Source organism: Marmota flaviventris, chromosome 13, assembly GCF_047511675.1.
Source record: "Marmota flaviventris isolate mMarFla1 chromosome 13, mMarFla1.hap1, whole genome shotgun sequence".
NCBI classification, from domain to species: domain Eukaryota; kingdom Metazoa; phylum Chordata; class Mammalia; order Rodentia; family Sciuridae; genus Marmota; species Marmota flaviventris.
Window position 1 is genome coordinate 39174588 of NC_092510.1, and position 15575 is coordinate 39190162.

The 15575-nt window shown below is 30.9% G+C and overlaps 1 protein-coding gene across 2 annotated transcripts in view; it reads right to left on the reverse strand.

Moving 5' to 3' along the window:
* Nucleotides 1–15575, reverse strand: part of Rfx3 (regulatory factor X3) — a 301278-nt gene that overhangs the window by 65788 nt on the left and 219915 nt on the right. The window contains exons 6-7 of one of the 2 annotated variants that reach the window (XM_071600605.1): nt 9538–9719; nt 5416–5535 (exon numbers count right to left, since the gene is read on the reverse strand). The exons of the other annotated variant lie outside the window; for it this stretch is intronic. Coding sequence (XP_071456706.1) covers nt 5416–5535; nt 9538–9719 — 302 coding nt within the window. The remainder of the gene's footprint in view (nt 1–5415; nt 5536–9537; nt 9720–15575) is intronic. 2 annotated transcript variants of the gene reach the window in all.

Below are 15575 nucleotides of genomic sequence, written 5' to 3' on the forward strand. Positions count from 1 at the left end.
CATCTCATCTCAGTCCAGTATCCTGTGACCTTGGACAGAATCTCTGAAACTGTGAGATCAAAATAAACCTTTAATTCTCTAAGTTGTTTCTGTCAAGTATTTTGGTCATAGCCATGAGAAGAATAACACATGGCTTTTTCTGTTAAACAGATTCCAGAGTGATACCCCTCCCCAACTTCTTTATTTGGAGAATGACAATCTGGCTCTACCTGATGCCAGGACATAGAAATAAATTTTTTAAAAAAGAAAAAGGTATCTGAATCTTTATCTAGGAAAAAAATAAATTAGTGAGCTTTTTGTGTGCAGCCCAAATTAAGTGGACCTACTTTCCTTATCAGTAAATAACAATATAATTGCCAAATGAGATCTTACAGATAAAGTGCTTTACTTTGTATGAACTTAAAAGAACATTTTAAGTGTTCAATAAATACTTATCAGGAGAATAAGTTAGTGGTGACTGTTACTATTATCAAACTTTACATGAATTACTATAGTTTGAAATTACTGAGTTGTGATTATTTATAATTTTCCTGACTTTAATGGAAAATATGGTCATTTCATCATGGAGTACCACAGTGCACATTGAACATTTTTAAATGCCAAGATTTCTCATTCGTCTCCAAAGCCAAATGCACAGGCACCAGATCATCTCACTAAAGATGCCTGCCACCCTCATTGCCTCAGACCAATTTACTTGCCCTAGATGCTTAGCTCTGTGATGATCCCAGGGAACTCAAGGTCTAGAAAATAATTATAAACTATTAACATTAATCAACATTGAAAACCACAAGCATAGAGTATAAAGAAACAGAAGCCAAACTTGTCTAATTGCCAGGCTGCATTTTCCTCCAAAGCACCAGAATATTCCTAAAGATTTTTCTCTAGTACTTATAATAATGATGATAATAATAATACTTCCTTTCTCCTTATATAAATACAAATAATCATAGACAAAGCAAAAACAGTTTTGCTATAACATCTTTTCACAGGACCTCTCTTGGCTTCCCCTTCAGTGCCACAAAAGTTCTTTCTTTCACAGAATTCAATTCCTGTGAAGAGACCATGCAAATAGGTAGGAAGTAGCACATTTCCTAACTTAATTGAAATATACTCATTAAAATGTGTTTTCTCCTTCCATTTTATGAAAAAAATATTATATGTTTCTGAATAGATTATATTACCTCTTTGACAAGAGAATTGGGTTCGTATCTAGGTTGTTATATGATTTCAGATGTTATTTCCCTTTATGGACTTCCATTTTCTTATCAAGAGGATGGATTGAGGATTGAGAATTTTAACTCTGTGGTTAAGGGATTGTCTACCATGCAGGAGACTCTGGTTTGATCCCTGGCACCACAAAAAAAAAAAAAGAGTGGGTTGGACTAGGCCATCTCTTCTTTCAGGTTCTAGCATTTAGAATCCTGTGCCATCTCTTTTAGATGTGATGCACATATTCTAATGCAACTGACAATTGATATATATATTTGTTGAAGAAATGATAAATGCAGTTTAATATTTTGAGAATGGCTACTGGAATCAAACACAGACAAGCACATTGTCAAAAACACTTGGCTTCATTTCACTACTTTTGCTACTAGGATTTGGAAGAATAACTAAAATATAGTGCCAATATTCTTTATGTACTTCTTTTAAATATTAAAAAGAAACCGAAGCAAACATTTTTACTTAGTTTGTAGAGGTGAAAATTACTGATCTCATTTTTGTTCTTTGATAACCTAAATTAATGTTGTCTAAGTTAGGGAAAGCAAATTAGTCCATTAGTGAATCTCTTTAAGAACTTAAGATTACCTCGTTTAAATGCAAATATTATTTTTATAAGAGATGTTTTCAACAGAAGCTATTAAAATTATACATTCTTCCTCTTCTTAATTACCCCTAATGCCATCAATCTGCAAAGCAGTTTTTACATTGTGTCAGACTAGATTATATTCTCTAGAATCTTACTCTAAGGGCTTACCGGAGTGCCTGGGTCCATTTGTTCGCCACTGAATATCAACAAACTACTGTAATGAACAACTCAAAAGTAAGCAGAAGACCCTGTCCACTTATACTTCCTTTGCCAGCTGTCGTATTCCATGGTTGCCTATGAATCAAGTGGGCCTTAATCTGCACCTTTATTTTAAGTAAATGGTTTGAGGATGGATATTTATTTTCAAGTACATAAAACTACAGACTCTGTGTGACATCTGCTTTTCAGTCAGAAGCACTTTCCATTTATTTCCAGACTCATGGCTATGTTCCATGATTTCAGGATAAGTGGAAATTTCCTCTATGATCCTATTAATCTTCAAATAAGATTCTGCATATAAAGGAGCTAAAGATAATATACAACCATATAAAATAATAATAATTACATCTCTAAAAGTACTTTAATACCAAATCCACTAGAAAAATTTACAAATTAAACACCTGAATTTAATTAACAAAATAATAACTGAATATACTTGAATTTTTTCATTATAAGAACACATGAAACATGTGACTATATAAGATGGAAGATGTGCCCACATGGATATATTCAATAATCATGAAGGCATTTAAACAATCTGAATATTCTGCCATATTAAATACCAGTACCTGCTATGAAATATTTTAAACCTTTCACATATCACTTGCATTTTAACATAATGTGTAAGTTTCTTCTTATACAAATCTTAATACATTCAATAGAATCATTTCACTTTTGGAATCATCAATTTTTAATTGTTTAAGGCATAAAACAAAGGATACAATAAGTTCTTTTTCCATCATTTTAAACAAATATGCTTAACTTTCACCCTTACATCCAGATGCAAGGAGAGAAACTCTCTTCTATCCAAGTACTTCTACACAATGAAGTAACTAGGTTCATTTGAGGCCTATGCAGGTTATCAGTGAAGAGTCTCCTTCAATGAGACAACTGAAGCTTCCTGCTAATCTCAATAAAGAAATCTGTGCAATTGACAACGCTAATGCAATCATTCATCAAGACAGAATTTCAAGAGCAACCGTCTACAATACAAAACTTGCATCATCAAAAACACAAATGAATGAAAAGAGGGTTCAGTACCTAACACTCTAATTTCACAAGAAAGCATATGATATAAGAAATTCAAGTTGGTAGAATTTATTAATATTACTGAGAATTTTATATCACTTCCTAAATACATACATATTGCATCTGTTTCTAAAAGCAATTATGGAGGTTGCAGAGGTTTTCATAGCTCCTTAACTTTGATAGCTTTGGAATCTGTTTCATAGAAGACCTTAGAAACTGTAGCTCCTACTTGAGTATTTTAGGCTTTTTATAAAAAAATGTTCTATGAAAACCTACATTTTCATGAAAGCTAAATCATATGAAGAAGTAGGTTTTAGCTCTCTTAGGTATAATTTAACAAGGTTTTGCTCATAATTATTTTGAGTATGTTACTTTTGAATCAAGCTTTTTTCTTTTTTTTCATTTCACTAGAGCCACAATGTGTAATGTTGCTATGCATGAGGGTAGAGATCACATCAGCAAGTAAGAGCTGTAGCTGCTGCTACTAGTAAATAGGAGAAAAATTATAATCCAAGACAATAAGTAACAGTTTATTATAACTCATTCAAACCCTATCTTCAACTATATAAGGTTCTACTCTATGATTCATTCTGTTAATTGTTTGGACTCCTTCTTAATATATTTCATTGGCTATATTTCAAAAAATAAGAATCCACTATTAAAAACAAAATTGAGAATTTATGAATTAAAAATCTAAAACTCTTGAGATACCTCTTTATAAAGCAAATCTTGAACTGAGTCTGCAGGCTGGAATACATACACTGGAAATCATCACTGTGTTTAAAACCACTTAACAAGTATCCTTACCTCCAGTCTCTTCCCATTAAATATGTCTTGCCCCAAATCAAAAAGTCATCACTCTAGAAAAAATCAAAGTTCAATTGTTTCGCTTCAAAGCCTTAAAAAGCTTCAAAGCTATGTTCTGTACAAAGAACAAACTTATTAGCTTCATATACAACTATATCCCTTAATATATGATCCAAACTGCTTTCTAAACTGCATCTCCCAGTAAGCTATTCTGTCATCTCTTCAATGTTCCTTTTGCAATACCAACCTCACTAAATCATGGGCCATTTACTAAAGACATCATAGATATTATCCCTAGGTGACTTTGTTTACATGTTCCTTCTGCCTGAATATTCCTTTTTTTTCTGACTCCTCTTGGTCTCTTCTCTACTGAAGAGCACTTCTCTATGAAATTTCCCAATCCTCACTCTCCAGAGTTTCCTGAAAATTACTTTGTAGTTTATAGTTTCTTGACCAAAGTTGTATTTTAACATGTCTCAGACTGCATTCCTTTTCCCCTCCCGATTTTCCCATACATCTCTACTTTTAATGTTTTAACCTAAGGTAGAAACTATGTCTTATCCTCTGCATGCAGTGCCTAGCACAAAAAAAAGATTCAATGTTTGCTGATTAAATAGATGAAGGACTACTGTGTGATACATTCTTTTTCTATCAGTGTCTTAGGGTTAGTGCTTCTTATTAAACTAGTATGGATGTGGAGAACTGGCCAAGTCAACTAGATTAATGGATTAGGATTTAAGCAGAGACCTCCTTTTTTTCTACTGAATACTATATGTTAGGTTGAAATAAAAAATAATAATTACAGGTATGGCTGAGTGATGCTGGTAAAAGGAGGAAGGTTTCTTTTTGTTTTTGTTTTTCTAAATTTTGATATTAGGCACATGGGACTGACTAGAAAGTCCTTGGCTAAGAAACAGAATTATGGGCTTGTGCAAATAAATCATTTCTGGGATTCATCTGTAAAGCAGAGTTGCCAATGCTTTGATTGTCAAAAGGTTATGGGACCAGACTAGACTGAGGTATTTTTCACTCCTAAGATATATTATCCTATTATCCATCCAGTCATCCATTCATGAATGCTTCATATCTCTTATGACTCCAATATCTGCAATTCTATATTAATAAAAGTTGGACTCAAAGAAAGTGTTAAAGTCCCAAACATTCTGCAAGATTTCATACTTAGTCAAAAGGAATGATATGCAGAACAGCAAGTGAGAAGCTCATGATAATGAAACAAGTTCTCCTGCTGCTATTTGCTTAGGTGTGCTTCTGTGTTTTATGTTTCACTTCCCTGTCTGAATAGTTTCGGAGGATTGGATGTTACACTTAACTTAAAAAGGGCCAAAAGGATGAAAGAATAAATATTTTCTTTAAATGTGGAAAACAGGAACATTAAAATTCTAGAACATTTAAAAGTTATCTATAGTGAAAGTTTGTCAACAGCAGCCACATTCATATGCACTTAGGTATTTGTTCTGTTCAGAAAAAAGTGACCTAAGCAACTTAGAAATATATAGCTTTGACATATCAATGATAACTCCAGAGTCTACCTTTGCTTCTGTTGCATGGGTTGTTGTCTCATAGCCATATACTGCATATCTTCTTGCAGACGATTAAGAGGAGAATCTGGCTTGACACGAATTCCATAGTAATGGTACTTGGAGTTTCCTCTTTATAAAAGAAGAACATTGGAAACACAAAGTCAAACCAGTATCAACCACAGAGAATGTCCATTTAATTTCACATTTTGAAAAATCAGGTAAAAGCAGCATACTAATCTTATATATTTTTTATTTATCTTTTCCTGATACCTATTATGTTTTTATAGTGAGAACATCTGAAGAATCAAAATAAGATTCTGAGTCAATCAGTTCAAGACCCTAAGATAAGTATTTTGTTTTCAAATTAATATTTTAAATGTAATTTAATGTGGGAAAACAGTTTTGGCCAACAAAAATTCATTAATAGGATAAAGGACTGTACATTAAATATGAATTTGTAAGTGGCAAATTAAGAACAAAGAAAAATTCTACAGACTTGGACAAGTTCAACATTTTTCTCTTTATCATAGGAAAGATGAAATAAGATAAATTTATTATAGGATGTTGTAGTGAAACATATTAGTATTTTGAAACTTAAAACAAGATGATATTTTTTATTTTGAAACACATTTTATTAGTCTCTGTTTTTATGAATTTATATCAGTTTTGTAGGCTGAATAAGATATATCACAACAGACATGGGGAAATTTTTCTGTGAAAATGGCAAATTTCCACCTGGAATAAAAATGTCACAATTTCCCCATGTTCATGAGAAAGACCATGTTTGCTATTAGAAATGACAAGTTTTGCTCTGAATGGAATTTGCAAATTCTTGCAAAAATAACATTTTAAATATGTAAATTCTTGCAAAGAGAAAATAGTTTTTCACAAGTCTATATATAGCAAGACATCAGTGCTCTTTCCAATTTTTTCTTTCATTTAGAAAAAGAAATGCAAGAGGAATGTGGATTAAATAGTTTTTATAAAAATAGAGTAGAATTTTACTTCCAAGATTAACATATATTATATGAACACTATACATTTGAAGACACTAAAATCATTTTACATAAATAATATTGTTAATTTTAAAAAAAAGGCATTTGAATATATGTACTCTTTCAGCAAAATAAAAATGAAAATTTAATGCCTACAAAGTCTAATCACTTGCAGAGATTAGATCTTGCTCTCCAAAGTCCAAAGACAGAGCTAAAAATACAAACAAGAAATACCACAAACACAATTTGTAGTGTTTTTCCATACAAACTGAAGGATAGCAGATAGTATAAGGTAAGGATATAGTATAGGTATGGGTAGAAAGCAAGTAGCATAGGTAGGGGTAAAAGGCATTAATCATGGGGAAAAACTGAAAAGTAAAATGATGTTTCTCTTGAAGTATCTAGTTCTTTTTCAGTTTTCTACATATCATCATTTTGCTTGGGTTGGGAGGGAGTGGAAGTTCTTTTTATTCACTGGAAAGGGTTTGGAGAGTGAAGTATATCCATAGTCAGTTTTGCTCAAATTTGATTTGGAGAAGGGATCTAAAAAACAGTACCTTTTATTCACTTTATTTAAAAATACAGTGATTTCATTTATTTGTTGTTTACTTAGACCCCCAAACTTGAGAAAAGATGTGGTCTGGTTCTAATAATTTCAACAGATAATACTACTGATACATAACATTCCTGGCATAAAGTTCACTTTTTTTTTCCTTTTTAAAAATATCTGATTTTGGAGCTGGGGTTGTGGCTCAACGGTAGAGCACTCACCTCTCACATGTGAGACCCTGGGTTCGATCCTCATCACCACATAAAAATAAATAAACAAAATAAAGATATTGTGCCCATGTATAACTAAAAAATTTTTTTAAAAAATAGCTGATTTAGTTTGCCTCATGATTTATATTGATTTACTTCTTGGATTAGGAGTAGAAAGTAAATGCCATAGTAGAATGAATCTTTGGGACTTTACCCTACCACTAATACTGTCAATTTTCCTACATTATAGTTCTCTCTCTTTATAACACCTCATTTGTTTAAGCCCATACTCTTGCATAGTATTTATTTTCTCCTCATTCTTCTAGGCTTTGCATTCTAACTCAATTGCAAACACAGAATACAATTTTAAAAGGAACAGGAGACATAATTGTTGGGGATTGGGGGAACATTAGAAGTAAAAGCTGAAATATTGTAAAATGTACTTAGAGAACATGGATTCTACTCATTCACAAACCCAAACAACCCCAATTTTATCCCTTTCTATTATTAAATATGTTTCAAGGTTTGAATGGAGCCTCAAAATAGGACCCATTGAAATCCTTTTCAGTAACAAAAGCAGCACAACAATACAGCTATTAGAATGTTGAATAAAGCCCAGAGTTTCAAAATATTGGCACAGTATATGTAACTACTGAGCTATCAATTCAGAAATAGAGGGTTAGGTCCCCAAATAATGATTTTCCTCATTTTGGTTTTAAAAAAATACTAAAGAAACAAAAAGCTTTTTTCAAGGGAATGAAAACTGGTTCCTTTAGTCTGAAGAGATAATCATGTTCTGTAGTTTAAAATATACTACTATTTTGAAGTATAGATAGAAGAAAATATATTTATGCGAGAACTGAACCTCCAGCAATCTAAAAGCCATACTATTACTTAAAAGTTGTGTACAATGAATCAAAGAGCTTTCTGCTGTCATGCATAACTGATTAGAACTAATAAAAAATAATTTAAAAAAAACAACATCATGGAATAATTCAGAATTCAAATGCATACAGACCTATAAATCTTATAAAACTGACAAAGTGCCAGGGTTCAAGACATACTATCCCAAAATATGTACCTTGGCAGGAGAAAACAGCAGAAACAGGCCATAGAAAGTAGAATGAATTCTCCGTGAAGTGGAACATAAAAACTAGATGACCTTCCCATGAAAATAGGTCATAAGACCCGCTTTGGAATTAATATATAATGAAGTTAATTACTAAGGTACTTTTTATTTTACTAAACTCTTTATTTTGGTAAATTCTTTACAAAAAAAAAAAAAAACCTCTGAGGTTATTATTTATAAGTAATTAAAGGTACATCACCTAAAGTTATACAGTGTAGCATCTCTATGTTGAATATTTTTATATAATTTCTGTAAGTTTAAAAAGTCAAAAACACCCAAATCCTTCTGCCTAAATATATAAAATATTTGTTTCCATTATGTAGAAATTATGGAAAGACAAAAACAAACTCCACAGTTCTAAGTATTCTTTTCATCATCTTTGATTAGTAAAAATAGTCATTAATTTTCAAATGAAGGAAAACAGAAACTGAAAAGTGCTTCTTTACATTATTGGCTTCTATACAATTGAACTATACCATGTTCTAACTTCTACACATGATAATTTCATGATTAAGAGCAGAAAACACAAATAAATAAAAGGCAAATAAGAGGTAAAATAGGACCTATGTCATCACAGAGGACTTCAAATGCCTATATTTTGCAAATTTACCAAATGACTTTTAATTGCTCCTAGCTTCATGAAATGAAGTGAAAACCCAGCTTTAATTTTTTCTCTACTCAAATAAGGTTATTATAAAGATAATTAAATATAATTTTGTAAAAATCAGGAGATAGTCTCCTATTTACAATGTCAAACACTAAACCTTCAGTGTTTTTTAAAAAAATAAGTGACACATATTGATTTTTAAAATATCATGTGCAAGCCTTGCATTAACAGTTAATGTTTTTCTTTTTTTCTTTTGGTACCAGGGATGGAACCCAGGGGCACTTAATCACTGAGCTACATTCTCAGCCCATTTAATTTTTTATTTTGAGATAGGGTCTTGCTAAGTTGCTTAGGGCCTCTCTAAATTGCTGAGGCTGGCTTTGGTGATCCTCCTACCTCACCCTCCTGAGTCAGTTAATTTCTATGTAGGCTGAAAATCAAATGTTCTCAAAGCTTTGCTCACTCAGTGTTTAGGACAGCATATCATTCTGGCTTGGTAGTATTCAGTGACTTTCCTTTTCTTAATCTATATTTTTCCCTTATGTATTCCTGTAATCAAGTACTTTTGCTCAAACAATTCACAAAACTGCTGTAATTTGAAAAGGGGAAGTAAGTTTATGACTTTATTTTTCAGTACTAACCTAGTGCCCAATCTCCTGGTTCGCAGCCCCATAAAAATTGACCTTATTAGTTTTCCAAAAGAGGCAGCATTGACAGGGTCCAGTTTGTGTTCTTGACAGTGTCGAAGGTAGTGGTTATACAGAGTGCTTCTGGGAAGGCTCACTCCTTCTGCTGTCTCATAATTGTCCAACAGCCACTGGAGCTAGTAGAAATAAGACACAGCAAACAGAGAAGTCATACAGTTTGTAAAATTTCTCCAGTCCACTGCAAACACAATATGCAAAAATACTTGAAAGTTCTTCATTAAATCTAAGAGTAAACTCCTAAAATTCAGAGACTGAAGAGAACCGGCTTTAAAAACCTCCAGAAACAGTATAAATAGCTGAACATCATTTTTCATCTTAGACAATATCCTTTTCTTCACAGAGTCAAGCATATATAGAGACATACTAGTTTTCCCTGTATTACTTGTAATTCTGAAGACAAATATTTCTTCAGAAAATTCAAATAATCTAGTTAATCAGTCATAAATAAAATTTCTAATTGTTATAGAAAAAAACACATTACTAAGTCTACTAGCATGGTACCTAATGTGTCTTTCATGTTGGTTTGTTATAATACATGAACAGCAAACTGCTTTGTATGAGGTTTTATATTAAGAGTCTATTCATGGGCTGGGGATGTGGCTCAAGTGATAGCGCGCTCGCCTGGCATGCGTGCGGCCCGGGTTCGATCCTCAGCACCACATACAAACAAAGATGTTGTGTCCGCCGAGAACTGAAAAATAAATATTAAAAAATTCTCTCTCTCTCTCTCTCTCTCTCTCTCTCTCTCTCAAAAAAAGAGTCTATTCACTTTTAGAGAATTATAATTTACTTATCTCAAGGTACCACTAGATAATAAAATAATAACATTGTATAATGGGATGAATTCTGAAAACAGAAAGGACAAAATTCACTCATTCTTTCCCAAAAGGGAAAGAAACTCATGAGACATTGGCAAAGAACTTATATAAAATGAAAAAAATTGGTTTTATAATTATGAGTATTTCTATCTCAATGTGTTTTTTCATAATTTTAGAAGGCACATGACAATGACATGTAGTAAAGCAATATTTTCAACCTATAGTTCACATTTTAAAGTTGCATTATCCTGTATTTTTTGAAAAATACCTTTAAAGTACAGAATTTAGAATATAGAATTTTTAGAAAATTTTATCCAGTAACATTTCAACTTCAGCAAAATTAAATTTTTCATTTGTTTATTTACTTTCTTACAAAAGAAGAAGTAAAATAGACTTAAAGAATTTTTCTTAAAGTCATACATTTTCTTGATGCTTGAGCACGGTTTCAAACTCAAGTTTCCTAAATACACTAGAACAACAGTTCCACAAAAGCAGCAAATATTTCATATTACTTGTCTCAAAAAAATTTCCATGACATATATAAGAGGTAAAATAAACAATTAATATTTAAAATGAAATATCATTTAAATTAAAATTATGGAAATAAAATAATTCATTTTATTTAGCGCCAGTGACAACCCAAACAATGTGGTAGGCATCCACTGATAAAAAGATGAATTTAATCTCACTTCTTCTGTAGAAATTTAGAGTCAAATGTTATAAATGATGAAATGGACATTTAAATAAGTTAAAGCGCTTTATTTCTCCATTTTGCTTACATATTTTAAGATCTGTGGTTAAAATGAGAACTTGAACTTTCAGACTTTTAAGAAAAAATTATTTAAAATATTTTCAGTATTGCTTTTAACCATGAAAATTAATTGAATTTTTCAGAATCATGTTAATTGCAAATATTGCGCTTATGTAATCAAATGTAAGTCATTAAACCCATATTAACTGTTGGCTTAGAAAATGTAGCCACTGAGCTTACAGAGCAGATCACTTTAAAAAATAAAATTTGTATTCTATTCAGAAAGACTTCCAGTTCTCTATGGAACACATATGCATATGAATATGTACACTTAAACATATGTATTAGTTCTGTAATGTATACAACCCTCCAATGTAAAACTCTGAAAAGATTATACAAGATAAATTTTCATGTTTGTATTGACAGAAAAATATTCCAAGTTAAAAAGAATTCTTTTCATATGAATCATCTATAACCATAACATCAACAAATTTTCCAGGGTCATTTAAACATGATTTTTGAGTATTCTAAACAACATATAAAATAGGTTCACTATACATATTCATTTAGTGTAAAACACAGGAGGTAATCTGATTAGAAGATTAAAGTTATTAAGGCTTGAACCAGAATTCTGTCTATAACAGTGGGCTAGCATGCCTCTTGGTTTTTTGTTTGTTTGTTTTTGTTATTGTTGTTTTGTTTTTTGTTTTTAAGAGTTTGTTAATTATGAACCCAACTGAGGGAGACTACAAAAAATGAAGTAATACAAACCTGACTCATATATTTCATCCACATGCTTCATTAAAATGATTAGGACTTGAAAGAATGTTGGTCCTAGAGCAGCCCTACTGAGCAATATTGCCTAAAAGTGCTCTAATTTTGTATCCATATACTCCATAGAGCAAGGTGACAGCTTTCTGTTAGTACTCTTAACATATTAAAACATGCAAATATTTTTTGAAAAATAGCAATATTTTTTGACTAAACTAACCAAGTTCCCACATCCAAAAGCATGTGATACACAATCTATGTAAGTTAAAAATGTGAAAATACCTTTTTATGTAATAATGTTGTCAAAGACACAACAGTATGATTAGGAATGAGTTAAGAAATCAGAATTCTTTTCCTTGCTAATGAACAGATAGATGACAAATATGTAACCAACCTTAGTTTGAGAGTTTTTTTCAGAAATAGAATAATTAATTTTACAATATGAATATACTTTTTATAACCAAGTTGTAAAATAACTTAGATTTATAAAAATAGATCTAATGCAAATAATTTTAATTTGATATAAAGTAACAAATTATTTTCTTAAATACAAATGAAAATGTTTCAAACTGTCTTAATTGTATACTAGTCTTCTTGTAACATTTAATTACTTAAAAACAAAGACAAATATCTGAATCAGATCTTATTAATTTCTCATAATCATCATCAGAATTATTTTGCAGATAAAAATTTTTATGAAATTGAAAAAACAAAATGAATAAGTGAATAATAAAATATTTGAAGAGTACTTCCATAAACTGCTTTTTTCCTTTTAGTTGTAGATGGACACAATACCTTTATTTTATTTGTTTTTATTTTTATGTGAATCGAACCCAGTGCCTCACGCATGCTAGGCAAGCTCTCTACTACTGAGCCACAACACTGGCCCCATAAATTGCTTTCTATAAAAGAAGAAACTAGTGCAAACATTAAAGTTCAATATAGAAAATTTTGAGTTCAATGTTTGGTTTCTCTGTGTGTGTGAATATCTGAGTTAATCAGATCAATATTAATCAAATAAAACTTCTCACAGAGATAGTGAGATAATTATAGCAAAAGTTGGCATAAACTACTTAGAAGCCTAAATTATATTACTCATATCTCAAATGAATGACTCAGAGAAAATGAAGCATTCATTGGATTGGCTATGCAGCATTCTGAAATGTTGAAGCAAGTCAAAATATCTGGGGTATTCTGTAAACTGATTATTCTTACATACCTTATATTCTTAAAAGTTCTTTTCCCAAACCAGTTTTTATAATCTGAGTTTGATTTATCTATGATAATCTAGACTAGCTGGTATGAAAAGTTTCATGTGAATAGGTATTTTGATGACTATAACTCTAATAGTAGCAAAACTACATTTTTTTTCCTAATCCATTTTTTCAAATGGAAGAATTACATTCCTTGCCAGAAACCTAGAGAGCACTTTGAAGAAGCAGAAAGAGGGCAAGTGGAGATAAACACTCTGCAAGGATAGAGGAGGTTCTTCTGCAGCCCTGTGGGTTCCAGCTAGAAATCCTGCCAACCACTCTTCCAGCTGCTGGGAGAGGAGTAATCTCTTAGAAACTCATTGTGTACACAGAAACTGATTTGGAATTTAACAGATAAGACTTTGAGATATAGTTGGGGATTATAATCTCAATTCTATATACCAGTAATTAACTTTCAGGTTTTGAAAGAGTGATGAAATTAAATAACAAACCTTGAGTATAAAATATAGTATTAGAAAGCATCCCAATAATTTTATATATATAATAATTATCCCAATAATTCTTATTATTGGAGAAACTTAGCAGTCAAGTTTTTGTGTAAATTTAAATTTAACCTGAAGGCATGTGCTCCACATGCTACCCATGGGAAGTTAATGCCTTTTATATGATACATTGTTCCTGTAGTTTTCTCTTTAACACAATGCATTTGGACCTTAGAATTCAGTGCTCTTAAACATTTAGTAATTTAGAACTAAATGGTTACCATTTCTTTTACTCTTTTGTAAAATGACTTGCAAATGCTTACATTTATGATGTTAAAAGCCCATAAAATATGGAAACTTTTAAACTTTATCTTTAAAATCTGATTATTCTACTAATGAACTAAAATATACTTGTTTTAGGGTAGAAACCAAGAAAATGGGATCTTTCAGCCCTTGCATTAATTTATATTGATCAGGGCATCCTAAAGAAGATGAACAGTTCCTACTTATCCTAAAGGGAAATACTGTTTGACAAATAAAAATAAATAAATATTGCATTACCCATTTAACATCTAAATGTAACATTTGGCATTTTATCCTAAATGGATTTTTTATTCCAGATTATCCATTAGGATTTACTTTAAGTTCAATTCAATGATGAAATGCATCAGAAAGGACTTATTTCCATAACAATTTATATTTATAATACAGCAAAGTCAAGAGATAATAAGTAAAAAACAATGTTTTGCTTTGAACTGAATGTTTTGGTAGCTAAACTCATCAAACTTATGAAATAATTATTTGATAGAATGTGAAAAATATATAAAATAAATGCAGCTTTTAATATGCTTTAAATGAAATTTTTTAAATATATATCTCAGAACATAATGTGAAAGTTAGAAACAATGAATATTTGTGACTTCAAATTTATAATCTATCCTAAATTGGATGCAATATTTCTATTAAATACTAATTTATATTTATTATAAATTGGAGTATAAAATAAACTTTAGTCTGTAATTTAAAGAGTTATTCTATTTTTATTTAGTCAAATTATATATCCTTTATTGGTAGCACTTTCACATACAAAAAATTAGAAATTAATTAGAAATAAAAATATTTAAATAGATATTGTACAAAGAGAATTCTATAAAGCCAAATAAAAAGAACCATTCTAAAATATAAGGAGATAAATGATGTCACTATTAACTGCAACATTTTAAAGGCTGGATTATTTAAAGAAAAAAAAAGTTGTCTACATTTAAACTAAAGTCTACGCATAGAAAAATGATAGAGTGACCACATATTTTTCTTTAGTATATCAGAAGAGGCCACCCTCTATCAACAATGCTCACACATATGCTTACTGAAGAACACTTAGAAAACAATGCATATGAGTCTCCAAATAAACATAGGACTAGCAGTCATTCTAGAACACTACAGGTAAGATAAGGTCTGCTCCCTTTTATTAGTTATAGTATTCATTCATTTGGCAAGTATTTAATGAGCATTCATGATGTCTAGTACTGGTCTAGGTGCACAGTCTGTCTTGGTAGACAAAATATACAAAATCCTTAGTCCCTTAGAACTTCCTCTTGCCAACAAACATTTACTGACATTCTATAAAACACCAGTACTGAAATAACTGCCATCATGTTAATATTGTTAGTAGAATAAGTCACTGCACATAGTACAACTGTACTCATCACATTAGTATACAAAATGAATAGGTTATATGTGCGTTTTCATCAATGTGATAATAGTATAATATTAAAAACAGATCAGCAGTATAAACACTCAAAAATATGCTAAAAATGGGATATAAAATTTCATGTCCCACCCATCTCCTAATGTGTGGAAAGAAAGGTGAAAAGCAAAGCAAACTATCAGGATTCACTGAATTTGCTCCTAATAAGAGTCTTCTAATTACTGTGAA